The 27,989-nt window shown below is 38.1% G+C and overlaps 1 protein-coding gene across 6 annotated transcripts; it reads left to right on the top strand.

The window, feature by feature from the left end:
- Positions 1-2,115: 2,115 nt before the first annotated feature.
- NFYB (nuclear transcription factor Y subunit beta) lies at positions 2,116-21,431 on the top strand. Of its 6 annotated transcripts, none has more exons than XM_081312048.1 (8): positions 2,190-2,323; positions 4,867-4,953; positions 11,907-12,000; positions 13,607-13,737; positions 15,530-15,727; positions 17,007-17,088; positions 19,171-19,250; positions 19,760-21,431. In XM_081312048.1, the coding sequence occupies exons 2-8, from the start codon at positions 4,948-4,950 to the stop codon at positions 19,790-19,792; spliced, it is 624 nt and encodes a 207-aa protein (XP_081168174.1). In that variant the 5' UTR covers positions 2,190-2,323; positions 4,867-4,947; the 3' UTR covers positions 19,793-21,431. The 6 variants fall into 6 exon arrangements, with proteins under 6 accessions (XP_081168171.1, XP_081168174.1, XP_081168172.1 ...); XM_081312049.1 differs by lacking the exon at positions 2,190-2,323 and adding an exon at positions 2,424-3,101; XM_081312047.1 differs by lacking the exon at positions 2,190-2,323 and adding an exon at positions 2,425-3,070.
- The last annotated feature ends 6,558 nt before the right edge of the window (positions 21,432-27,989 follow it).

Below are 27,989 nucleotides of genomic sequence, written 5' to 3'. Positions count from 1 at the left end.
CAAACATTCTAGTCCAGAGCCCAGTTCCACCAAAGTTATCCAGGCCAATTTCCTAAGAATAAACCTGATCTTTTTCAATATTCCCTTTTGGTACCAAAATGCTGTATCCCTAAAATGTATTTGTCAGTCTATCCGCCACTCTCTATCTTTCCAACTCCACTGCTACCACTGATAGGGGATGAATGGGTCTCCCAAAGTTCAGGTGCTGAAATTTAAACCCAAATGCAACAATGTAAAAATGGTGGGACTTTAAGATGTGACTAGGGGGCTGGGGATGTGGCTCAAGTGGTACCGCGCTTGCCTGGCATGCGTGCGGCCCAGGTTCGATCCTCAGCACCACATACAAACAAAGATGTTGTGTCTGCCAAATACTAAAAAATAAATATTAAAATTAAAAAAAAAAGATGTGACTAGGTCGTGGGGCTCTGACTTTATAAAGGGCTTACTGTGGTTATCTGGAGAGTGGATCTGTTATAAAAGTGAAGACTGGCCTCTCTTGGGTGTGCTGGCACTCTCTCACCCTCCCTCTGCCCTTCCACTAAGGGATGATGCAGAAAGAAGGCCTGAACCAGATGTCCCTTGATTTTGGATGTCCCAGCTACCAGAACCATGAGGCAATAAATTTCCGTTCATTATAAATTACCCAGTCTTGGGTATTCTGTGAAATCGGAGTAAGATAACCACCACAGAAGAAACCACCATGAGACCTCTTCAAGAAATAAATTCTGGCCAGGCATAGTGGCATGCCTGTAATCCTATTGACTAATGAAGCTGAGACAGGAGGATTGCAAGTTCAAACCAGCCTCCGCAACTTTAGTGAGAACCTGTCTCAAAATAAAGAGGGCTGGGATGTGGCTCAGTGGTTAAGCAGCCCTGGTTTCAACCCCTGGTACAAAAAAATAAATAAATAAAATTTTTTAAAATTAAAATTAAAAAACACTGGGGATGTATCTCAGTGGTGAAGCATCCCCAGATTCAATCCTCAGTACCAAAAAAAAAAAAAAAAAAAAAAAGAAAAAGAAAGAAAAAAAGAAAAAGAAAATTTAAAGAAAGTTCCATTAAGAGCAGGGACATGGTTTTGTTCCACACCATCTCCCCAAGTCCTGACTGACACATAGTAGTTATTCAGTAAAAAAAAAAGACCCTATGAGTGATTTCCTAACTGTAATCAGTGAACATGCTTGAGCACCTATCATAAAATAGAAAACCACTGATATTTGACATATTGGTTTCTCTGTTCATATAGATTTACAAAATTGAGCTCATGTATCTTCCCGTAGTTTGTTTATTCTAAACATCTCCCCACGTTATTAAAACTTCTTTACAGAGTTAAGGGTATAGCTCAGTGGTAAAGCGCTTGCTTATCTGGGGGGGTCACAGGCACAGAGAAATTCAAGTTTGATTCAGACAGCAGTGAGGCTAAGAAAGGAATCTGGCTGCAAAGATGCAAGAACGGCTGTGGACTCTTGCAGCCACAACGTCTTCTGATTGAGAAAAGCCAAGTCAGGTTGCAACTACTATGCAATCTACGGGGGAAGAAGTGGATAGGAAATGCAACATCTTGAATTCAAGAGTACAGGGTGGAGGCAGGCTAAGCCAAGCAACCCGTTAAACCTGAGGAGGAAGGAGATCGTGTCTTTGGATGAAATATGAAAAACTAACAGCAGTGCTCGGCGAACGGCTGAGGCAGTGCTGTGTACCTGGCAACGCTAACAGGGACACAAGGAAAAGCACGAAGCGTCGAAAGCATCCCGGGAGGTGGCGGCCGTTCAAACGCACTTCGAGCTCCAAGTCGCCCTAGCAGAGCCTTCCAAGGCAGGACCTTGGCTCCCCTTCTTAGAAATCCAAGCGCTGGCAGGCTGAACTCAGGCGGGGTAGTCGCTTCCTCGTAGGGAGGGAGGGGATTACAAAGAGAGGAAGGCCTGAGAAGTCACGCTCCGCACCGGCCGGTGCAAACACGGAGAGAAGGCCGGTGCACACCTAGACCGTGAGCGAGGGTGGAGACCCAGGAAGCCCACGCAGCTGCCGCAGGGCCCGCGGCGCCGCAGCTTCCCGCACCGGTAGCTGTGGATGCAGCAGCAGCTGCAGCGGCAGGCGCGCGGGGCGGGCCCGGGGGCGGGGCATGGGCGGGGTTTGGGCGGGGCCGCGGCGCGCGAGCCGCGCGGAGGGAGGGTGTCGAGTGGAGGGAAGCGGCTCGCGGCGGAGGGAGGGGAGGCCGAGTCCTGGAAGCGGAGCTCCGCGCTGGGACTGGTTCCTTCGCAGCCATTTTCTGTCCAACCAAACAGCCGATTGGAGACGGGAGCCAACCAGGGCTGCATTGGAGGTTTGTGTCTCGCTTCGGCCAATGATCGCTCCTAAACCGACTCCACTTTAGCTCGAATGAAATGTCCGTCTCCTCCAGGCGCCGTCCCCGCCGCCAACGCCGCCGCGGCCGGGGGCACTCGCCTCCCTGCAGCCCGCCGGGCCGAGTCGGGGCCGCGGCCGGGCCGGGCCGGCGAGGCGCTCCCGCTGCCGGCCGGCCGGGCCGGGAGCGGCGCGGGCCGCGGCGCGGCTCTTTGTGCGCCGGGCGCTGGAGCGGCGGGACGCGGGCCAGGCGACCTCCTGCTCGCTGCCGCGAGCCGGGCCGGGGGAGGCTGCCGGGCACGGCCGGCCCCTCGCGGCGGCGCCCCCGGCCGGCTCCATTTTGTGCCGGGAGGCGGCCGCGGGCGGGGGCACGGCGCGGGCTCCGGCGACCCTGCCTGGCCGCGGTCGTCTCTCGGGTCCCGCGGCCGCCGCCCGCCCGGGGGCACGGCGGGGCCCGCCGCTTTGTGTACCCGCGCGGCGGGCGGGCGTTGGGCGCGGGGCCGCTGCCGCGGGGCGGCAGGAGATGCGCCCCGGGGGCGCCCGCCCGGCACACGCGGGTCTGACAGGTCGACCTCCGCCGGCGGCGGGCCGGGGCCACCCCGGGCACCTGCGTGGGGAGCAGCGAGGTCCCCGGGCGGAAGGAGTGGCTCTGGTTTCCCCGCAGTCTGGTTTGCACGTAAAGAATGCAGCCATCTGGCGGCTTGCGGTCCCTGGACTTGCCCCGAAGGTGGGAAGGAAGCCTTTCGGATTGGACTGAGGTTTTAATCATCGGTGGTGGGAGGCGGGAGGATGTGCAGAGCCATAAGGAACAGTAGTCTCCGAGAACAAAGAATTACGAGCACCCCCAAATCATAATCGCGCCCAAAGTACTATAACAAGACAAGGTTAGGTAGCCGGCGACCTTTAAAAAAATGGCATCCCACTAATCCGCATGGACTCCCTAGTTCCACGATTCGTGGCACAAATCGCTGGGGTGGCTTCAGCTCGCTTAGAATGGAAACTAATCAGCATCGTAGAGTGATGAGATAAACTGATCAATAATAGCAGTGGCATTAGTAAGTAGAGGTTTTATTGGTAAAGTATTGAAAGTTTAACCAGAATTCCTTAAAAGGCAATTATTCCTTCTCTGCACTGCTCTGGTAGCTTAATTTAAAGATTATATCGATGCAAAACTCTGTGGTTGTTGATGCCAAAGAATGGAGGTTGGAGGAAGGGACTACTGCTTTTCTTGGATACAAATTTGCATTTCTTCAAACATTAAACAGATGTATGTATTCCCTTGAGTTTTCACATACATCATAACCTGCCTTTAAGAAAATATATTCCATATGAAGCAGTAGTGTTTTTCTTCAATGTACTGAACCTAAATATATACTCAATCAAGTATTTGAGTGACTAGGGGGGCTCTCACCTGCCCTCCCCATTCTAAGCCAAATATATATAAATATGTGTGTGTGAGTGTGTGTATGTATAATATTTTAGGTGTTGTGAGCATTATTTTTTAAAGTCATCCTAACTTTTTTTTTTTTTTTGCGGGGGGGGGGAACTACAAGGAAGAAATTTTACTGGGCAGCTTTGGATCTAGAAAGAGGGCACTCTATGAAAAGACATTGGAAATTACTTTTTAAGATTATAGCATATGTCAGGCAGTCTTTGCTGACACTGCCTGGACCCTTTAGTGGCATTTTAAAAATTAAGCTCTGTGGCTACAATTTTTTCTGCTCTTTACTAGATTTCATGCTTGAATGCAAATCAGTATTTCTTTTCCCTCTAAAATTAACACTAGAAAGATGTTTTTGTTCTATCAAGCCCCCCCTTTAATTGTTTCATTGAAAAAAGGAAAAGAGCAAATGAGAAATGAAGGTTGTAACACTGTAATTGATACTAATTTGTTCCGTGAGGTGAGACTGAAGTGCCATTCAGATGAAATTTTAGTCCAAAATGTTGGTGCTTCAAAATGATAAAAAGAGGCTTGATTTTGTGTGTATAGTTTTTTGGGGGGTGGGGTGGGGCAGGGGGTATATGTTCTCTGGACAGTGTGTATGTTTTTCCCAGTATAATCTAAGGTACTTAATTAAAAAGCATATTCTGAAATAAATGTCCCCTTTTTGAGCTTTTAAACACCCAAATCTCACTCTGAAACTTTAAGAAAACTGTCATCAAAAAATTATGTTGATAAGTGGAGTATTTATGTCCTGCCTGTTAATATTTCAAGTAATTTAGATGTATAATTTTCAGTTTCTTACACAATATATAATTTGGACCCTATTTGGTGAACTGTGATGAATATTTAAGATGAGCGTGACTAAATTCAGGGTTACATTAGAAAAGCAATTTCCCCATGGAATTAACTTTTTTGTAAGTTCTCCAAAATAAATCTTCTAATTCAATAAGCATTCATTGGGTGTCTGCTTTTCAATCTCCATTGACTAAGAGTAGTAGACAAAACTGTATGCATCCTCTTTAATTTTACTAGAAAAGAAAACCTGTATACTATACATTTAATAGATTTTTTTTTTTTAGGTTGAAATTGGACAGAGATTGGATACCTTTTTAGATAGGTGTTCTTGAGCACCACTGACAACACGGTTCTGACAGTATTTCATGACAGTAAGTAGGTCTTACCATTTTGGTTGTTAATTTGGTATGAAGAGTAATTAGCTAAAACAAAATTATCCATTGGAGATTCCTGATACACAGTGAGTGCCTTTCAAGTCTAGACAAATAGCCCCTCTGCTCATTGCCATTGTGTCCTTATTTTTGGTTACTTAAATGTTGAGTGGTTCCCGTGGATTCCTAAGTGCTACTAAGGCTACTGGTAGCAGTCTGTCCCAGCTTTGTTTAGGAGCTATCTGTTGAGCTGATAGCACTTTAGTCAAACTGAATACTGACCTCTGTCAGTGTTGTGCTGAATGGAACATGCTAACTCTCAATGCAGCGCAGATGGAAGAGAGGTATGATGGGCAGATAGTTGGGAATGTCATGGAAGGAGCCTGGGGGCCTGCACTGAGCCTGCAGGATGGGTTGAATTTGGATAGGTGGAGGATTATGACCAAAAGCAAAAGCCTGGAGGTAGGAATGAGCCCTTGCTTAAGGGATGGGGCACAGGGGTACACAGTTTGAGTGGGAATTTCACAGAATCATGTACTGAAGACACCACTTGGCCATCTGGATATTTAGTTCTGGTTCTGCTACAGTATCTGTGACCTCGGGCATATCACAATGTCTTTGAGTCATGGTTGCCTCACTCTGGAACATTCTAGTACTAAAATTTTTATTAGTCCTTAAGATAGAGTGGGAAAGAAGTTTAGTTAAGTGGGGGATCTGCTCTTATAAAGCTGAGAAAAGGAGGTTTGGACCTGATGCAGAAAACCTTTAGGAACCTTAAAGAACAGGTTCAAGAACTATGGAACCAATGTTATAGTAAGTATATTAGTCATAACACAACAGTTAAGGTGTGTCGGTAGTAATCCAGTGGAAATAGAAAAGGAAGGGCATATCCGCGCGATATAGTAAAAGATGTAACAATGAGTTAGTCTTGAAGGAGGTGGACCCACTTGGGAAGACTCTGGTATATTTAGTCTGGAAGAGGGAAGGGTCCTACTGTTCTTCATAAGTGGCAATAGTTGAAAAGCAGATCTTCCTTGCCCGCCCCCTGTAGTGGGTGGGGGAGGCGAGTTTCATTTCCCGTTATCTTAGTTTGCGGTGATGGAATATCAACACATTCTACACTGTGGGTTGTTTATGTGACAGGCAAAATAGTGGTTATAGGTTTGAGATTTATGAGCGTAGAGGTGATACTTAATGAGTTCATTAAGAAAGTAAAGGAAAGAGGGAAAACAATAACCTTGGATGGAAACTACCAATTAGAGGATGGGAAGAAAGAATAAACTAGGCGCGGTTATTGCCTTAGAAGTCAGCAGTGGCAGACACCACAGAGATGTCAAGTAGGATGAAGGCAAGGGCACTGGCAGCTTGGAGAGTGGTGTCGTGTGATGTAGGTCGAAAAGCAGATGGCAGGGAGTTTAAGTGGGAATGGAGAGGTATGTAAGGACTGCATGGCAGGGTGACCCTGGTAGCTTCACAAATAGTGGCGTATAATTAAGGTTTTCTTTATGTAATGAGGGAGATGACAAGTTTAAGGAAATGCAAAGAAGCTAGCAGGAAGAACTGAAGACACATTAGAGATGAGGAATTCTTGTATTATTTCTTATCCTAAAACAGAATGTGATCCACAGAACAGTTAGAAAGATAAATCATATGTATAAGAGAGACAGAGAACTCTTTGTGCCTAGAAAGAATTGTATTTGAAGAGATAAAAATCACACCAGGTTATATTTGTTGTTCTTGCTATGTGTTTAATGCATGTGGCTAGGTCCTTTTTAAACAGTAACTTCTCAGAGCAACCCCATTTCTAAAATGGGGAAACTGGAACACAAAAAGGAAGGCAAGCACCTGTTCATGGGCATGTTAGTAAAGGGGAGCCACACTGCACACCCAGGCCACAGGGCGTTCTTGACCATTTCACAAATATTGCCCTTGCTTGAGAAGGCATTTTAAATGCTTTCAATATAGAATCGATACACCTAGAATTTAGAAGAGGAATGTTAAAGATTAGGCTTAAGGACTACAGGGAAAGCTACCAGGAATGCAGTCTGTGAAGTGCTTGCCATTTGAGGCTCTAGATTTCAATCCCACTTCCTGTGTCACCTTGGACAAATTATTAGCCTTATACACTTCAATTTTCTTACCTGCTGTATGGTATCATGAACATTGTGTGAGATATATAGAAAGTGTTAAATAAATGTAAACACAGAAAGAGGACACTATTTAATGTATTTATGCAACAAATTTTTAGCATAGTATAAATACTGCTTACACAAAAAAATAGAATAAAAATGTATTAGTCAGCTGATTTAGTCTGGAAGAGGGAAGGGTCGAACTGTTCCTCATAGAGTGGTAATAGTTGAAAAGCAGATCTTCCTTGCCCGCCCATAATATTTTGGAGAATAATACCAGTTCCGCTAAATAATTCATGTCATTAAAATTATCATAATGAGACTTAACTACTCTTTGTCCATATTTACCAGTACCCTCCGATTTAGTGATTCATCATTTTACCACTGCTCTTGTCACTGTCCTACCGGCTCTTCTCCCTTTGTCCCCTGGATGAAATCCAACACTAGCTTCTCTTGTTATACCAAGCCTATGAGTGTCACAGTGGGACACGTCAGTACATTGAGAGCCACCAGCATCAGCTAGGCCCTGCGTGGCCCAGTCTTCCCATCCCTCTCCTTTCCCTTTCTCTGTAGCCAGGAGAATCCCAGCAATATCCTTGGTCCTTCCTTGAGTTCTTACTCAGCCAGTCACCAAGTTCTGCTGGTTCTTGCTAGTGACACTGCTTCCTGTGATCTCCAGGGCTCTGTCCTTGGAGCAGATGCTGAGATAATCACCCTCTTACCTGAATTCATGTCTTAGCAGCAGCAGTATCATCCCTATCAGTCTCCTGCCCCTGTTCTTGCTCCCCTCCAGGTCATTTTTGTATTGGATGGGTTTTCTCTATTGGCTAAAATGATCTTTTTTTAAATATCTTCATTTTTTAAAAATTTATTCATTTTTATGTGGTGCTGGGGATAGAACCCAGGGCTTCACGCATGCAAGGCAAGCACTCTACCACTGAGCTATAGCCCCAGCGCCTAAAATGATCTTTTAAAAAAGAAATCCAGGGCTGGGTTGTAGCTCAGTGGTAGAGTGCCTACCTAGCATTATGTGAGGCACTAGGTTTGATTCTCAGCACCACATATAAATAAATAAAATAAAGGTTTTTCCATTGACAACTAAAAAAAATATATTTAAAAAGAAAAAAATCTAGCGGGGTGCTTTGGGCTCATATCTATAATCCCAGTGGTTTAGGAGGCTGAGGCAAGAGGATGGCAAATTCAAAGCCAACCTCAGCAACTTAGGCCCTAAGCAACTTAATGAGACTGTGTCTCAAAGTAAAAAAATAAATGGCTCAATAGTTGAGCCACCCCTGTGTTCAATTCCTGGTACCAAAAAATAAAGAAAATTTTTTAAAAAATCTAATTTGCACTCTTCCTAAATTTTTTTTTTCCTATTTGCTCTTGTCTACAAGGATCTGCTTGATCTCATCCCATTTAACTAGTTCCAATCCCCTAATACTGTATTTGTCTGTTTGCTCTGTCTGGAATATTGTTTTCCCACTTCTTTTTTGCCTGAGTGATTTGTATTCATCTTTCAGTCAATTTAAATGCCATTTCCTCTTCCAAACTTCTGATCCCTTAGACTCATGGGGACCTTTAATGGAGTAAAGCGAGTATTCCATAATACTGTACTAATTATCTCCTAACTTGTATAGGAGCCCTGTGAGGTTAAGTCCTGTTCTCATTCAATGTGCTCAAGGTCTCATGGCCAGTTGAGTAGCAGGGCATTCAAAGTAGGTGATGTGAGTTCTAGAGCCTGTGTCCTGGAAGTACCAATAGACTGTGCTCTCTGCCCCTCCTCCTGCCCCCAGGTTATGTAACTTTTGTTTTCTCTGCAGGATGAGGACAGAGACCTTGTCTGTGTTGTTGACTGCTTCATTATCATACATAGCACAGACCGACAAACACTCAGTGTTCACTCAGGAAAATATGTGTTGACTGACTTGTGACCTACATTCTGTTTTATAAATTTTTATAGGAGGTTTTAGACCTAGAAAAAACCCTAACAAGTCTTTTCCACCATTCCTTTCTTATAGTGGAGTGGCTAGCATGTTTATCAGATTTTGATTGGCTGAATGAAGGGGCTCAGTGCCATAGGTCTTCAAAGAAGTGAACATAAGCCCTTGGATTGCAGAATCAGATAAATTAGAAAGAAGGATTCCAGCAGGATGGGGATCATTGGGATTAAAGTCACGGCTGGGATTTTAACGGTAGAGACAAAACGGTAAAGAAGAACAGAAGGTGCAACTTGACAGAAATGCTAAAACTTGCAGAACCAAAAACATATAATTAAGCAGAAATGTGCAGCCCTTCAAAGGAGGGAGGCTAGGTCCAGTGTCTGTGGAGTACAATACAACTGGGTCACTGTCCTTAGCAGTATTCTAGTCTTTATTCTGACAACTCTAGGAAATAACTTGATCTTCATTTTTAGAAGACTGAGGTCTGAAAGGCTAATGCTGTTAATCCAGATGATAATCTTGCTGCTAGTTCTAATGCATGACAAGATAATATGATTAAAACTTTTTGCCTTTAATGGTTTTGTGTTATATTTATAAATTAATTCATCTGTCAGAACCACCTGGTTATTTGAACATTATCTTGCTTATCGGCCAAGAGTCTAGTATCCTGTGTACATTCATTTATCAAAGAACTTGTTATTGGTTCCTTGTACCTCCCAAAAAAGATTTGTTTGCAGTTGAAGGTTCTGAAACAACCACTTGGGGCCTATCACTTGCACCTTGACCTTCCTTAGGTCATTGTAAAAAGTAGTGAACTCACAGCCATTCTAAAGGACCATCTTCAGAAACCTGCTCTTCCTGGGTCTTGTTAACATTTTAGGATCAAAATAGTGTCTTGTATTGGGTTAATACTTCATATACATTTATATCATTTTAAGATTGAGAGAGCAGTATTGATGTTTCTGTTTTATATAGAAATACCTAGAACTTGCAAGGATGCTATTTGTGGAGGACAACAGAAGGGTCAGAAAGTTCAGACCTTGTGGCAATCCTAAGAGCCACCAAAAATCAGTGAATAAACAGGTATTCTGTATTTTCACAGATTACTAACGGTCTATAAATTCTATTTTCTACTACATTAAAAAACTATGTAAATTTTAGAAATATATCTATAGCTACAGTTCAGTTACACATCAAAATTAACAGATGCGTGAGAAAAAATGCCATGTTATTGAGCCTTTGGAACCTAGCTTAGTACTTTAGCATTAAATAAAAATCCAAGAGAGATGGAGAAAATAAGTTTTATACAAGGGACAAAAATATTACAGTTAATAACATTAAGTTTGCACTGGGTCTCAGGCCTTAATAAACATTTAACATCAAGTATCTCTCTCTTTGGCCTGAAAGCATGTATAAATTATGTTTAATTTTTACAATACTTTTTAGATAATGTATTTTTAATTTTTCCATTCACAAATAGCCAGTGCCTTAATTGTTCTGAGTAATAGTATTTGCAAAGCAGAAAACCTTCCAGAATCTGCTGGTGGTAAAATGGAATGGAGCTTATAGGCACTTTTTTCCAAATTTTCCTATGTTACCAGTATTCTTTGAGCTCTAAGCAAAATTAATTAAACAGACTTTTAAAATCATCCTTTTAACTCTTGTTTTTGTCTATAGTTGTGATTTCCTATCTTTACATGCAGATGTTTGGTATCCCTGACCTTTCCTTTCCTTTCCTCCCTCCCCCTCCCTCCCTCTCTCTCTCTCTCTTTATCGAAAAGTTGTGTAATCCAAGTGACTCAGGTGGCTTAGGCAGGAGAATCTCAATTTCAGTGCCAGGCTGGACAACTTAGCCAAACTCTGTCTCAAAATAAAAAGGGCTGGGGATGTAGCTCAGTGGTAAAACACCCCAGGGTATTACTAGGGGGTGATAAAGAATAAAAAAACTTAAGGGTCTGGAGGAAGAGAAAATTAACCTTTGATTAGAATCAGAGGTGATGGGCTCATTGAAAATGTAGGTGTATTGGTGGGTAGTGTGGATACAGCACTGCTCGGGGAATCCGAATGCTTCTTACCCAAGCAGCAGCATAACCTGAGACATTATCAACTTGGAAATTCTGTAAGACAGCAAAGGGAGTTTGTAGGAGGAGCAAAAGAATGCACAGGGGGCTGGGGTTATGGCTCAGAGGTAGAGTGCTCGCCTCACACAGGCAAGGCTTCAGGTTCGATCCTCAGCACCACATAAAAATAAATAAAGTTATTTAAAAAACAACAACAACAACAACAAAGAATGCATAGACTTTAGCAGGAGAACTCAAAGCAGTGGGTATAGGTGACTTCCAATAGACTATAAAGCTGGACTTTATAGTCTATTGGGCTTTGATTGGCATTCCAGTGATAAGTTATATTGTAAGTCAAGGTTTGCCTATAGTATATTGGAGCATTATGCTATTGAAAAAAAGGGGCAAATGCTTTAGATTCATTTCCATGTTGTGTTTCCCTGTTGGTTTTATGTTTATAATTTATAGAACATGGATATGGCAATCTTAAATCGCTGACAAATCATTGGAAAGTTTCCAATCAAGAAATACAAATGTGGGGCTGAGGTTATAGCTCAGTGGTAGAGCACTTGCCTAGCATATGTGAGGCACTGGATTCTCCTCAGCACCACATAAAAATGAATAAATAAAATAAAGGTATTGTATCCATCTACAACTAAAAAATATTTCAAAACAAGAAATATAAATGCTTTCTTTTAGTAAGCTTAAGGTTATGTAGTTGACCCATTCTCTGAATGAGAGTTTATGAGCACTGAATCTATTGGGTTTTTTTTTAGTACAACTCTTACTGAAGAGTGCTAAAAGGCTTTCTTTTTTCCTCCTAGATGGATGGTGACAGTTCTACAACAGATGCTACCCAACTAGGAATTTCTGCAGACTACATTGGAGGAAGTCATTATGTGATACAGCCTCACGATGGTAAGAAATCCAAAGCTAGAGCCAGATGCACACGTGGGAACGGCTTAGAAAGTGGACTTTTTATTATAATATATGATGTGTTAGGTTACTTTTGTCGTTCCAGGAAAATTAGCAATCTCATGTCATAGTTCACTGAAGATCTAAAAAGGTATTTATTAGAAATAATCTTCAAAAGTGTGATAAGTCCTAGATAAGAATTCTATAAAAGTATTGCTTTTCTTTAAAAACTTGTTTCTTTTAAAACTTATTACTGACTTCCTATGTAAGTATTAAGTATGAGAAATTCTTATTCAGTTGTTATAGTAAATAAAATAGTTCTTTAAAGGGAATTAAACTGCTAGCTATTATGTTTCTAGCACTTACACAAACTTAATTTTTTCATTCAGTATTAACTTTGAACAATGTCAAATATTAGAATGGCAGTATTATGTTGGACTGTTAGAAATAATTTACTTTTGTGGCATTTTGATTTGTAAAATGAAAAATTAAGATATATTTTTAGAAGGAGTTTGTAGGGGATTAGTATTTCATCCTAAAACGGATATTCAGATAAATTAGTTTTGATAATATTGTTTTAAACACATTAAAATGTAAATTGAATCAGTTTCAGTACCTTGCTTATTTAGTATGTCCAAAAGTGAGAGATTTTATATTTATTTTATTTATGTAATTTACATTTATGTATTTAGTCATAAAGGATGCTATTGGTACTATGAAAGCCTCAGTTATATCTAAAGCTATAAAGAACTACTTACTACATTAAGTGATCCAGTTGGGTCAGTGATATTCAAGTCTAGTTTTTCCACTCTGTAGGGTTTTACAGAAACTTATAAACAAGTTTATATCAACTTTTATGAGTTTTATACAGAGTAAATTTTATATATATAAGTTTGTGTAAACTTGGCTTTGAATGAACACATACCCGCTTAATCTTGCATTATTCCAGGAGCCATAGATTGTCACAGCTAGTTTTACAGCTAAATTAGGCAATAAATCCTAGCACCTGCTCTGAGAAGGTACCTATACCAAGTCCTAGGACAACAATGTGGATCCCTGGAATCAAGTACTAATGATCTTAGCAGAGGGGATGAGAAATAAAAAGAATTTAGAAGATGTGTGATAGAGAAGGCATACAGAAGTACTTGTGGTATTTTATGAAAAGAAAGGTTACTTTTGAAGGTGCTATGGAGATGTTATCCTAGCCTTTTGAAAAATTGGTAGATAGGATTTTAGTAGATATTATTGAGGATAAAAGAATTCTAGGCAGTGAGGGGCTGGGGTTGTAGCTCAGTGGTAGAGCATTTGCCTGGCATGTGTGAGGCACTGGGTTCAGTTCTGAACACTGCATATAAATAAATGAATAAAATAAAGGTCCATCAACATCTAAAAAATATTTTTTAAAAATTCTAGGCAGTGGGTTTGAAATTAATGAATAGGGTCAGTTCTGACCCTGTGAAAATTCTGAAAAGAACTGCTGTACTAATCCCTAAAAAAAAAATTATGAACTATAATGGTTTTTACTCTAGGTCATTTCAGATAGTCCTTTCTATCTTGAAGTAAAATTATGAAAAGCTTTAAACCTAAAAATTTTTTAAAATTTCTTTAGATACTGAGGACAGCATGAATGATCATGAAGATACAAATGGTTCAAAAGAAAGTTTCAGAGAACAAGATATATATCTTCCAATTGCAAACGTGGCTAGGATAATGAAAAATGCTATACCTCAAACAGGAAAGGTAACATTGAAATTTAACTGGGTTTTTTTTTTTGGGGGGGGGGAATGTAAGACTACATGAATACATAGGTAAATCAATAGTTAGCTATTTACTCAGCTTTTCAGCAAATCAAATACTTGTTTCAACATACTTAGTTACTGAACAATATTCAATTTTCAGTTCTGTCATGTCCCCAAATGCTTCCCTGCACCTACTCATTGGAAGCAGATAAACCAGAATTAAGAATCTTTTTTAAAATAATTGCATTATCAGAAGTATCAGGTTTGGTCCTGTGAAGTTGTAATTGTATAATGTTTCAGCAAAATTAGGTTAGATCAGACTGAAATAATGTGCTAAGGTTTAAAATTCTGGTATTTGGAAACAACTCTTACACAATTGTAAATGTTAACATTTCAACTCATATGATTGTTTTTTTAAAGCAGTTTTGTCTTAGAACAACTTTTAAAGACATATCACTACTCATTACTTGGTCTGAATTAAAATTCACATTTATGTATTTTATATTGCAGAGTAACCCTTTGTATTATTTATTATGGCTTATAGAAGTACTTATGAAGGTAATACAGTTTACAAAGAAATATTAACACACATCACTAAGCCTAGAAGTTCCTGTTTGAGAAAGGTCTTCCTTATGTTTTGGGGGGAGATGTACCATTACTGACTGTTGCTTATAGAAAGGGTAGGCATGTATTGTCCTGTACCAAAGCCACTAGCCATAGTGGCTGTGGAGCAATTGAAATGTGGTTCGTTTGAACTGAGATTAAAACACACCAGGTTTTAAAGACTTAGGATGAAAATGTCCCATTTTAAAATTGATTCCATGTTTAAATGATAATTTTGATATATTGGGTACATAAAATACTAAAGTTAATTTCACTTGGTCCTATTTTATTTAACATGGCTTACTAGAAAATACAAAATTATGTACTTGGCTATATTTATACGATTCTTGTTCAGTTTCTCCAGTATGCAAAATAGGAATGAAGGAAAAAAGTGCTTTTCAGCAAGGAGTTGGTCATTGTGGTTATAAATGCTTTGGAACTGCATGATTAATCATTGCATGATTAATTAGATTTTTACTTCAGGCCCCAAACCCTTAAGGGAAGAATTGTTTTTATGATGATATGGCAGGCATATGTTTCTTTAGGTAAGCTTTTTAATAAACTCAAAACACATTCTTGACATTTTGTATCCTCAGTAGTGAAAAAGTCACCATATGTTGTATTTCACTCCTTTCTTAGGCTTAAGTGAATTTATTGTTTGTTTTTATTTTTTCTGTGTCCTTATTCATGGAAATGCTAAGGCAGAGAAGTGGTACCTAAGTCTGTAGCCCACAGTATACTTAGTGTAGATGTAATGGGATTGCTTTTCCTAGTTTTCATCTTGTATAGAGTAGTAGGGATATCCAGTGGTTGTTCTTTGGTATCCAAATTATATCTGTTTCTTTTTTTGTTATTGTTGCAGTACCAGATCAAACCCGGGGCCTCACACATGCTAGGCAAGGGCCAGCTCTACCACAGAGCCACATCCCTAGCCCCTTATATCTGTATTTTTGTTATTGTTGTTGTCGTTAAATAGTTGTCAGAGTTCCTCCTCTAGTTGGTATTTGAGGTTTTTTTTCTGATTCTGAGGGTTGGAATTGTGAGAACATACATTTGTGTTATTACCACATATTCAACTGTCATAAACTAAAATATGCATTCTTCTGAATAGTCTTTTATTTTTGCAGGATTAGGAAGGTGATGGTTATATTTCCTGCAAATTTACCTGTTTTTTTTTTTTTTTCCTTCAGATTGCAAAAGATGCCAAAGAATGTGTGCAGGAATGTGTGAGTGAGTTCATAAGCTTTATAACATCAGAGGCAAGTGAAAGATGCCATCAAGAGAAGCGGAAGACAATCAATGGAGAGGATATTCTCTTTGCCATGTCTACCTTAGGCTTTGACAGTTATGTAGAACCTCTGAAATTATATCTTCAGAAATTCAGAGAGGTAAATGAAATGTCTCCTGAGCATTATGCTTTTAAGAAAATGAGATGCACTGTTCATCTTAACATTTTAAATACGTTATTTGTTTAAAAAATTATTTTTAGCACATTATGTAACATTTCTTAGAAGTATTTAATCACATAAATTATAGTACTTTTTCCTTTGTTTATTAGAACTAAAGCATAACTTGTATAAAAGGATTCTAGATTCAGACAACCTGGAGTCTGCGTCCCACCTGCCCTACGTGTGAACTCCGTGACCTTGGGCAGATTATTTACATACTTTAGACCTTGGTTTCCTCACCTATAAAGTGAGGCTTAAGAATAGTGCCTTCATCATAGAATTATTGAGAGGGAACTAAGTGAATAATGGTCAGGACTCCATGTTACTTCTTGCTGTTACTGTTCATTTAAGAGAGGTAACATTGCTAAGCTTGGGGTTTATTAAATAATAAAAAGAGAAAGTTACAACTATCTCCTTTTGTTATTGATTGCCCTCTTCCACACTTCCTATCAGGCTATCTTTGCCTCTGAGTATGAAGTTTATATAAATGAGTTGACATTTTAGCTAATTTATTTCCAACTTTGATTTCAAAATACACTAATATCTTTCATGTTAGAATCCCATTAAATTAGTAATATCTACATGGAATGATTAAAGTAGGAAGAGAATGTATAAACTCTTCACAATATTTTTCCAAATCTTCAGTATTAGAACCTTAGAGTAAATGGAACTTCAGAGATATTTGGTCCAAATGGTAACTTTTATTTAGGAATTTTAAATTTGCTGCTTCTCTATACTTGTCAGTTGGCTGAGAACTCTGTGTCTGAGAGATAACCTAGATTGTTTATAGATTTATAGGCTGATTATTTATAGATATTTTGTTTAATTTGTTTATGTGGAGCTGGGGATCGAACCCAATGCCTCACACATGCTAGGCAAGCACTCTACCAGTGAGCCACAACCCAGCCCTATTTATAGATATTTTGCAGACTTTATCTGTAAGTAAAGTTCTATGATCCCTTCATGGAATGGAATGGAATGGAATGGAATGGAATGGAATGGAATCAGAATAATTTATTTTTACCATATATACTTTAGGTTTTCTGGGTATTTACTAATAATGCTGACTTATAATGCTGTTAAACTGGAAGTGTTAGTAAATACTCTTTAACATTTTTAAATTTAGAAGCTCCTAATTTTAGGCAATAAGTAAGCATTCTCATTTGGGCAAGTTTTATTTGCATACCAGTAACTGCTTTTTTTTTTTCCCTTTCCCTAGGCTATGAAAGGAGAGAAGGGAATTGGTGGGGCAGTCACAGCTACAGATGGACTAAGTGAAGAACTTACAGAGGAGGCATTTAGTAAGCAGTGTTATGTTACAAGTCATGTAGTTGTTAGTGATTCATGCTAAATGTCTGGGTTGGTATTTGGAGGATATCAGCACTGAGTATTTTGACATAGCACTATCCTGAATGGTTCTTATTAATTCATGCCCTTTTATTTAAAGCCAGTGAATGGTAAGTGAAGAAAATTTTAACCTGAAAGACATTATAACCTTTCATTGAAAGTTCTGATTTACTGATAACTACTCTATTACCAGTTTATTAAGAACCTGTCCCTAGGTATGAATGCCTGGCCTTAGGCACAGACAGCAGAGCTCATAGTCTCCTCAGAGCCTCAAAGGGACCTGACTCCTCCAAATATATAAATTCTCTAAAGCTCACTTACCATTTCTCAGGATTGCATCTTGCCCTTTGAAATGCAGTATCTCAGATAACACAAGTCATAGAGCTCTGACCCAGGCTTGTGCCCAGATATCATAAGAGACCATGAAATCTCAGATCTGTAGCTATATTGAACAGACAAATTCTCATCACCACTGAGTGAGTGAACAGTTCTGAGAACCCAGTATTGACTTGAGACTTATCTAGGGAGTCTATTTGGATTTCCCTGGTGACAGAGTCACTACATGTTCAGAAGCCTTCTGTCTTGTAGTCTTTTTAAAAAAATATATATATTTTTTATTGTAGATGGGCACAATGCCTTTGTTTGTTTATTTTTATGTGGTGCCAGAGATCGAACCCAGTGCCTCATGCATGCTAGGCAAGCGCTTTACCACTGAGCCACAACCCTGGCCCCTGTCTTCTAGTCTTTAATATGTATGCAACTGGTAAAGCAGCTCTAACGTTTGATTTAAGCTAAAGTGACTCCACATACAGCTGGAGGAAGTTCAGGTCTCACCTAATAACCTTACAAGGCTACTCCTTGGGCCTAATGATAGGTTGAATTTTAAATGATCTGTGTTGATTAAATTTCTGATTGAATTCCTTCCAAGAAACAGATTCATTAAATAAATCTTTTTTTGCAAACTTAAAAAAAAGAACTGATTTCCATAGCCCCTAATTTTTTGATAAAGATTCACTTGAGATAGGAATATTCACCGTTATACTTCAAAATATAAAATCTGGTGATTTAAATAAATTTGAGGGCTGGGAATGTGGCTCAGCAATAGAATACTCGCCTAGCATGTTCGAGGCCCTGGATTTGATCCTCAGCACTACATAAAAATAAAATAAAGATTGTGTCCAACTACAACTAAAAAATAAATATTAAAAATAAATAAACGAGGGCTCAAGCGCGCTCGCCTGGCATGCGTGTGGCCCGGGTTCGATCCTCAGCACCACATACCAACAAAGATGTTGTGTCCGCCGAGAACTAAAAAATAAATATTAAAAATTCTCTCTCTCTCTCTCTCTCTCTTTTAAAAAATAAATAAATAAATAAATAAACGAATTTGAGCTCAAGGATTACTTTTTTTAAAAAATATTTTTAAAGTATCTTTTAATTGTTGATGGACCTTTATTTTATTTATTTGTTTGTGGTTCTGAGAATCCAACCCACTGCCTCACACATGCTAGGCAAGTGCTCTTCCACTGATCTACAATCCCAGCCCAAAGATTCCTTTTTTTAAAATCAAGAATAATATTGCCATATTTCATTTTATTTCACTGTGAAATAAAAGGTGTATGGTGAGTATATTTGTCACATGAAATATCTAATATCTATGTTTGTATTTTATAAATTTCTCACCTGTAAAATATATATTACTTAGTTGTCTGTTGCTCCCAGCAAGACTCAGATCTAACCTGATTCAGAAACCCAGCCTTTCTGTGATTTCTATGTATTAGCTAGTGTACACTTTAAAGATACGAAGGTGAAGAAAACAGAAAAATGCAATAGGAAAAAATGTACTTTTTAGGGAGTTTTTTTAAAACATAAAATTTGAGGTCTATGATTTTACCTAAGATTACATCATAGAAAAGTGACAGAATGACAATGAGACATTAATGATACCATCTTTAGGTCAGACTAAGAAAAGAGGTACAACTAATTTCCCTCATTAACATGTTTTTTTATTTTCTTTGTGTGTGTGTGTGTTTTAGCAAACCAGTTACCAGCTGGCTTAATAACTGCAGATGGTCAACAACAAAATGTTATGGTTTACACAACGTCCTATCAACAGGTACAGTGACTTCTTTGCATTTTAAACTATTTTATTATTTTTGTGGTGGTGGGGACCAAACCCAGGACGTTGGGCAAGCTAGACAAGAACTCTACTACTGAGCTACACCCTGGCCCTAAACTGTATAAAATTCAGTTATATCCTTTGTTTTTTTGTTTTTTTTTTTTTTTTTATCACAGGTAATTCAACACATTGTTACTATTATTAAGGATATGAGAAGATAAAGGTTATTAAAATTGTTTTCCCAAAATAAATAAAACAACATATAGTAGTCCCTTAATGGTTAAAAAAAAAAATGTACATGTGTTTATATTCACATAGAAGATTTCAAAGAAGATACACAAAAAAAACTATTAAAGAAGTTTCTTTGGGAAGAGGGAGTAGAGATTGGAGATCTGGGACAAGTGGATTTATTTTACATTGTCCATTGTTTTCATTCAGTGAATTCTTGTAATGTATGTTACTTTTAAACTTTTAAAAATTTCACTGTTTAAATTTTCTAATCTTAGATTTCTGGTGTTCAACAAATTCAGTTTTCATGATCTGAAGAAATGACGGAATGGGGAGTGAAGTGAGCGTGTACGATTCGGGAACAGAGACATGAGAGGAAATGACTGGTGAAGAGCTGTCTCTTTGTATATTAAGTAGCTGTAATGTAGCTTCCTGATGCTTGACTAATTGAGGTGTTAATTCTGACTTGATGAGAATCTTTTTCATGAATGATTTTAAAGACAAATTTGGATTTTAAAGGTATTAAAATATTTTTGTTTTGTACAAGAGTTTGTTGCTCTGTATGACGCCTGTATGCATTGTATATTGCAATTTATTACTGTCAGAGATTTGTAGACAGTTTCTTATTTTCATATTGAATCATGTTACTTTTGTAATTCAAGTAAGCAGCTGGGTTAATTCATGATGTTTGCCCTTTTAATAAAATATAAGGGTAGAGTTCATTTTGAATGCAAGTTGCCTTTATTATAAATTTGAGTTTGTCTTAGCTATGTAATATCTTGCATGATAACCTAGCTAGATTTTTAGCACTTGCTGTATTTATTGAAATTAATTTTTTCTTTTTTTTTTTTTTTGGTAAAAAGCATTCATAGGTTAAGCAGCACCAATTTTTTTTAAATGTAATTGAATAATTAAGTGTGAATGCAGAAGCAAATATTGTCTGCCCTATTAAACTTGGTGCCCATTAACAGTGTTTACACTGTTCATTGTGCCTGTTAATGTAGTTTTAGTTACTGTAGCTTTTGTTTAACACTAGGTTTGTTTTTGATTTATGTTATTATGAATGTTGGAATTCATTTCAGTTTAATGTGGTCCTGGCACTCCTGAAATTGTGCCCCTTTTGTTTGGTATTTGATTTTTTTTCAAAGTGTATCTTCAGGTGTTAACAGTGTCCTCTTCCAGAAGAGTATTTTACAGTCTGTTGATAAATGTCTTCATTTTACCTTTTTAATTGAAATATCAGGTTTTCTGTTTTATCATGGGAACCAAGAAATATTGGACATCATTGTGTATACAGACCTTTTGCACGAGTGAGTGAACAAAATGGAGTGAGTGCTGTGAAGGTATGAAGTAGAAGCAGTGTGCTGTCTTGATCTTTGCAATAAACTAAACTTAGATAATGTAACTTTGTATAATTTAGCAGTATGTACTTGAGTTGTTGCTTTTTTAAAGTGAGGATTTGTATTTTCTCATTATTCTTTTTGGTGATATTAACTAATAGGAGGGGTCTTTAAATTGTAATTTCAAAAGTGGCTATTGGATAACTTGCAAGAAGGAAGCTTGGGTGTACACTGTATGTGAGGGACATCCAGGTGTCTGAGGTAGAGCAGTTTCCTAGATACAGGCTGAGCAGACACGTTCACTTTGCTGGGAAGAACCTTTGGGAGCAGCATCTCCGAAGTCGGTGACTCCCTCGCCTCCTACCCCCATTCGAAAAATAATCTTTATTATAGAAAATTCAAAAAGGAAAAAAGGGAGAGGGTGGTTAAGCAGAATCCACAATCATCCTACTGTATTGAAATAACCAATGTTAATATTTTGATAAATATCATTTGTCCTCTTACTTTGCTAAATATGTATATTTTTATAAAAATGGGCTCATATTGTGCATACTGTTTTGTAACCTGCTTTTTTCACTTAACAATATATTGTAAACATGTTTCCCAGGTTATGCATAGTCTTCTGCATCATTTTTATTGGTTTGTTACTCTGTTGTATGACTGAATCATAATTTATTTAATCGTCCATTGGACATTTTGACTACTGACAACTTTTTACAGTTATAAACACTTCAATGAACCTTGTGTACATTCATGACTTTTCTTGAAATACATTCTTAGAAGTAGAATTGCTTAGGAGTAGAAGTAGCAGATGCTAAGGCATCTGATACTTACATATAGATATATTTTTGAAATATCTTCCATTTGGCCCAAATATTGAGCCACTATATAATTGACAAAAGCATTTTTTAGTTATCACATTTATACTCTAAAATTTTTAAGATTGGGTGTATTTTGGCTGGGGATGTAACTAAGTTGTGAGCTCTAGCCTAGCCTGAGCAAGGCCCTGGGTTTAATCCCTAGGACCTCAAAAAAAAAAAAAAAAAAAAAAAAAAGATTGGGTGTTTGGTTTAAAAAAAAAAAAAAAGGAATCTGATAATCTTAAATCAGTTTGTACCAAAACAAACAATAATTCTCTAGTAGTACTAAAAACTAGGTAAAATCAGATCAATTGGGTTACATGACTTTCCTGTTCATGCAGGAGAGAAAACTGGCATTTGCATGTGTCAGGTTCATGACACTATCTCTGCCTATGAGGGTCAGTGTTGGCTTCTTACTTGGTCTGTATTGCATTTAACAGAATGTCATGTACCACCCTTGGAACTTAAGTACATAATCTCTGGTACCCTAAATTTTTTGTAATTTTGTAAATACTGGTTTTTTGAGTATCTAAGCAATGGGTTTCAGCAAGTAAGTCATAAGTAGAAAAGGGAACTTAGGAAGCTTCTGTCTGTCCCTCACTACCCACATTATAATGGAGATACTTTGATCCAGAAAGGATTATTTTTTTAAATGCTGCCTTCCTAATATACTTTGGAATAACGGTGATGAACTATCTTGTGTTCTTTTCTCCTATGGTGTTATGTCTGTGCAGTGTCCTTTTCCTTTAAAACATGCCATATTGCCAGTTTCCAGTTTGCCTTGGTGAACTAAAGGAATATCAATTACCTTTAATAACAATTACAGTTGAATTGAACAAAGTTATGAGGGCCCAACTAAGAGGATTTCCATGATAGCACAATTAGGTGTGAAAAATGAAAAAAAAAAAAGTTTCTACCATTTGACAGTGCAAGATTTTAAAAAATACACATATATAGATGTGTGTATTAGGCAAAGTTACCTTGGCAGCAAAATAATACTTGTTATTTTATATGCTTGTGTTTTAACTTATATGAGTTAATAATCTGTATTGACCTTAAATTCATATTAAGTTATGTAGTATGCTTATCAGTAAAAAAAAAAAAAAAAATGGAACAACCCTAACTTTGTTTTTCTAGGAATTGTACCGTACCATCAGAAAAATATCATTGGTGTTTTTTTTTTAGATCTGGAAATGTTACCTTTGTTCACTTCATCAAGCTTCACTACTTGCTTGCTGTGCCCCCTCAACTCTGATATCCTGTGCTGAATTTTCGCCTCCCACCATCCTCCTGCCATGGCCTTGAACATGTATCCCCTTCCCTCTGCCTGGCCAAGTCCCTTTCATCCTTTAGGTCTCGGTTTAAACTTCACCAGGAAAGCTTTGCTAACATTTGTACTGGTCACCAAATACAGAAAATAGCACCACTCAAAACCTAGTAGGTGTGAAACAGTTGTGCACAAGTTGTTTTAGCCCCTTTAGATAGTTCTTGTAATAATATTTCTTTTTGTACCAGAGTTTAGGATTTGTGAGACCATGAGGCAGAATCCCTTCACAGTCAAGGGCCACAGGTGATACAGGAATGAATTAATTTCTTTGGCTTCTGGCCATTGCCTTTAACAATAAAAACTTGCCTAATAGTAGTTACAGCTTTCCCTGACCTTACTCCAGAGATTGCTTCCTTTTGCACTTCTTAGTAAATAGATACCTGTGCAAGACAATCATTGTTAAGAACTCCTTTGCCAAAATTAACGTCAACAAGTGTGCCAAATCAGAGTACGGCGAGTAGTCAGTGTGCCAACAATCTACAGCAACTTGATGGCCATGTACTAGATTAGGAGGGCACATTACATCTTAACAGGTAATTCCTCCATCTTCCACAAAAACTCCCCAAATTATATATTCTGACACTATTCCATGAATTTTGCCTCTTCAAGTACAACTTACGACTTCTTGATTATCTTCTAAGAGCAAGCAGAATCATGTTTATGTCTGTTTCACACCTGTTCTACAGGGCTTAATTTCAGAGTACATCTGTATGAAAGACATTACTGAACCCGCTAGGCAAAGACAAGCATAACAGAAAATGCCTCCTAGCCCAGTTCTGTACACCAAGGAGACTCATTCTTGCATATATGACCTCCATTGTTAGATAAGAAACCAGATCCAGCCAGGTGTGGTGACACAAGCCTGTAGTCCCAACTACTTGGAAGGCTGAGGCAAGAGGATCATTTGAGCTCAGAAGTATGGGGACAGCCTGAGCAACAGAGCAAGGCTCCATCTCAAATTTTTTTTTCTCCAAATGACAGAGCCATTCCTTACTTTGGAGGAAGAATACATCTTTAAAAATTGGTTTCCTTGAGCAGGTGTGGTGGCACACACCCATGAGACTTGCAAGTTCAGAGCCAGCCTCAGTAATTTAGCAAGACCCAGTCTCAAAATGAAAAAGATTGGGATGTGATTCAGTGGTTAAGTGCTCCTGGGTTAAATCCCCCCCCTGGTGGGGGGGGCTCTGTGTATTCCACTTTTGCAAGTATTAGTCTCCCACCATAAAAGTGCTACTCTTGCAGGAGAGAACTACAATCCTATTATTCTGAACATACTATAAAGGACCACATTTCCTGCTGATATGAAGAGCAAACTAAAGTTTTAATCTACACTTCATTTTTCCCTTTTTATTTTTATTGGTGTATTATAATTATGCATATCTAGACTTCATTTCTAATGGTAAAACAGCCTAGGTATCACAACTACTCATTTAAAAAACCCCAAATGCTGAATAACATAGTTTAATTGTATAAAATATTTTTAAACATACCTTTAAATTGATATGAAAACAAGAAATACAGATACAGAACTCTAAAAGTGAAGTAAAAATAGGACTGCTGTGAAGTAAGCCAGTACCACAGCTTGCTTTGTCCCTAGAGTTCTCTTGAATTCTGCAGACACTGAACTGGTAGCTGTAGTGGGGTCTGGCCATAGGCTTACCTAGTATTAGTAGTAGGTTTTGGGGGTGGGGTTTGTTTCTTGTTTTGTTTTTGGGGACTGAACCCAGGGATGCTTTACCACATTCCCAGCCTTTTTATTTGTTTGTTTTTAATTGAGACAGAGCCTCACTAAATTACTTGGGGCCTCAAATTTTAGATACTCCCAAATTAGCCTTGTGATCTGCTGGGTTTATAGGTGTGTGCCACCATGCCTGCCTAGGCTAGATGGTTAATTGGGCCAGCACAGAGAAGTTGGCAGCAAGAGATGTTCCTATCTAAATTGTGATCTAAATCACAGGTCCTCTAAAGTTTGTTACCTGAAATTATCAAGCTGATCATTTCATTTGGTCTCAGGTTGACAGCTTTGGGTATCTAGCAGAGAAAATAAATCTCTTAAGGATCTGAATTTCAGTCCATGCTTCAAATCTTTTTTTTTTTTTCCCTTTTATACTTCTGAGGACTGAACCCAGAACCTCATAAATGCAAGGCAGATGCTCTACCACTGAACTACATCAAGCTTTCAAATCATTTGCCAAGGAAAATAAATTTTAAGATATCACATACTCAAGGGAAAGTGGCACCATGAGTAAACGACAAAATACAACAGAATCATCCACAAAGACTCAATATTGGTATTAACAGCAAACAATGATGTTGAAAAAAAACAAAAGATCACACATAAAGTGAAATTTGTAAACAAAAAAAATTAATAGTAATTGAAAATAAAAAGCAGAGGGCAAATGAAAAAAGAAGGGAGGGAGAGGACCAAACCAAAAAAATTTGTGATGAAGACCTAGAAATAAATCCAACTGTGTAATCATAATAGACATGAATGGACTCAATTATCCAGTTAAAAAGACACTCTTTGGCTTTATCTTTTAGGCATATCTCCTGCAAACTCAAAATATAAGGCCAAAGATATAGTAAAGACTAACTAAAATATTGCCATATAATGAGCAACAAAAAAGGCAAAGGCAGTAAACATTAATAGTGGCAGTCACTACATAATTATAGTTTCACCACAAAGAAGGCAGAACGATCCTGCTAATATACATCCAACAATAAAGCCCAGAGAAAAAGCAAGCAAACACTATGAACTCCAAGAAAACTTGAAAAATTCACCATCATGAGGAAAATTTACAGTAAAGAAATCTGGTACAAGATAAATCAGTGTAGAGAAGATCTGTACAGCTTAACAAGTTTAGTCTAATTGATATTTAAAGGACATTATGTGCAACTACTGGGGAACATACATTCTTTTTCCAGTTCATGTGGAATATATAAGAAAATGACCACAATGTAGAACAGAAAGCAAGTCAGAAAAAAATCTCACAGGTCATATTCTCTGGCACAATGATAAACACAAAATTAAAAGTCTAAAATAAAATATTGGCAAATTGTGTCCAGCAATGTATTAAAGTACACATACATATATGACCTGTTTGGGTTTATATTAAGTCAACTATCATAACTTTAAAGAAGAAAATCACTAAAAATTAGATGTAGGGAAAAAAAACATTAAAATTCAACATCCAGGATGGGGTTATAACTCAGTGGTAGAGTACTTGCCTAGCATATGTGAGGCACTGGGTTCGATTCTCAGCACCACATATAAATAAAATAAAGGTCCATCGACAACTTTATAAACTTTTTAAAAAATTCAATATCCATTCATAATTAAAACTATTAGCAAACAGAAATAGAAGAAAACTCCTTAATTTGATAAAGGCCACTTATGGAAAAAAATATTGAACAGTGCAATGTCCAAAACATTAAGACAATGTTCACTTTCAGTTCTTTTCAACATTATGCTGCAGATCCTAGCCAATGCAGAAATATAAGAAATCCTTTAAAAGTATAAATATCAGGAAGAAAACTGCCATTATGTGCAGAACACATAAACAACTCAAAATATCTAGGTATTTTATTAGAACATAAGTTTAGCAAAATTGCTGAATCTAAAATCAATACATAGCAACATTTCTATACTCTGCAACAATCAGAATAGGAAGTATAATTTTAAAATCCAATATACCATAGTACATAAAAGATAAACTCCTATAAAGAAATCTAAGACAAGACATAAAGGCCTTTATGGAGAACATTGTTGTTTATTGAGAGACATTAAAGAAGACCTAATAAATGGAGAGATACACAACTGTTTCTGACTGGGAAAACACATTGAAAAGATGTAAATTTTCTCCAAGTTGATCAATATATTCAATGCAACCATGAAAGAAAACATGTGAATTGGGAGAAAATATGTGTAACACATTTAACTGACAAGAAACTGGGATCCAAAATATATAAAATCATGAATCTATGTGGGGTGGGGGAGAGCCACAACCTAACAGAAAAAGGGGCAAAAAACAGGAATAAGTGTTTCACAGAAGAGGACCTAAATATGAAAAGTCAATTTCATTAGTGATTAGGGAAATGCAAAGTAAACCCACAGTAGGATACCATGTAGCCATCCAATTAGCAAACACTAAAGACAATCAAGACCATGTGTTTGCTGAGCTGTGAAGCCCTGGGAAACCTGAACCATTGCCATGGGAGTGAAAACTAGTACAAATACTTTAGAAAGCCACTCAGCATGACCAAGTAAAGCTGTTAGAGCAGCAGTTCTCCAATGTTTGGTCTTAAGCATCTTTACATTCTAAAAAATCATCAAGGAGCCAGGCGCAGTGGCACTTGCCTATAATCCCAGAAGGTTGGGTGGCTGAGGCAGGAGGATCTCAAGTTCAAAGCCAGCCTCAGCACAAAGTGAGGCACTACACAACTTAGTGAGACCCCAGCTCTACATAAAATACAAAATAGGGTTGGGGATGTGGCTCAGTGGTCGAGTGCCCTTGAGTTCAATCCCCTGACCCAAAAAAACAAAAACAAAAAAATTATCAAGGAACTCAAAAAGTTGTTGTTCATATGGGTTCTATCTATTAATATTTGCCACATAAGAAGTTTAAATGAAGACTTTTTAAAACACAAAATAAACAAATATATACTTGATCAGCTATCAAAGCAGTGATTTTATCAAACATCTGGAAAATTTTTGATAACTTGGTGAGAAATGAAAGTGAAAAGGACAAATAATTTATTAATATTACATGAAAGTAGCTTTGTCCTCAGAGGCCCTCTGAAAGGGTCTCAGGGACCCTAGGGGTCCCTGGACCACCCTTTGAAAAAACCATCCGAAAGCAATTCCTGCACATGTGCACAGGAGACAGGTACAAGAAGTTATTCATTCTTCAAACATTTATTGAGCATGTGCCCTGTACCAGGCATTGTTCCAGACACTGAGAAAACAGTACAGAACAAAACA

This window comes from Spermophilus citellus, assembly GCF_964194105.1.
Source record: "Spermophilus citellus genome assembly, chromosome: 10".
NCBI classification, from domain to species: Eukaryota; Metazoa; Chordata; class Mammalia; order Rodentia; family Sciuridae; genus Spermophilus; species Spermophilus citellus.
The sequence above is the reverse complement of the archived record's forward strand: the minus strand, read 5'-3'. Positions and strand labels throughout refer to the sequence as shown.

Excerpts from the sequence above, each read along its gene's own strand:
- NFYB (XM_081312045.1), top strand. The coding sequence starts at position 2,123 with ATGGGCGGGGTTTGGGCGGGGCCGCGGCGCGCGAGCCGCGCGGAGGGA. Across the intron at positions 13,738-15,529 it reads CTATACCTCAAACAGGAAAG|ATTGCAAAAGATGCCAAAGA; the intron begins GTAACATTGAAA and ends TTTTTCCTTCAG. Across the intron at positions 19,251-19,759 it reads ACACAACGTCCTATCAACAG|ATTTCTGGTGTTCAACAAAT; the intron begins GTACAGTGACTT and ends TTCTAATCTTAG.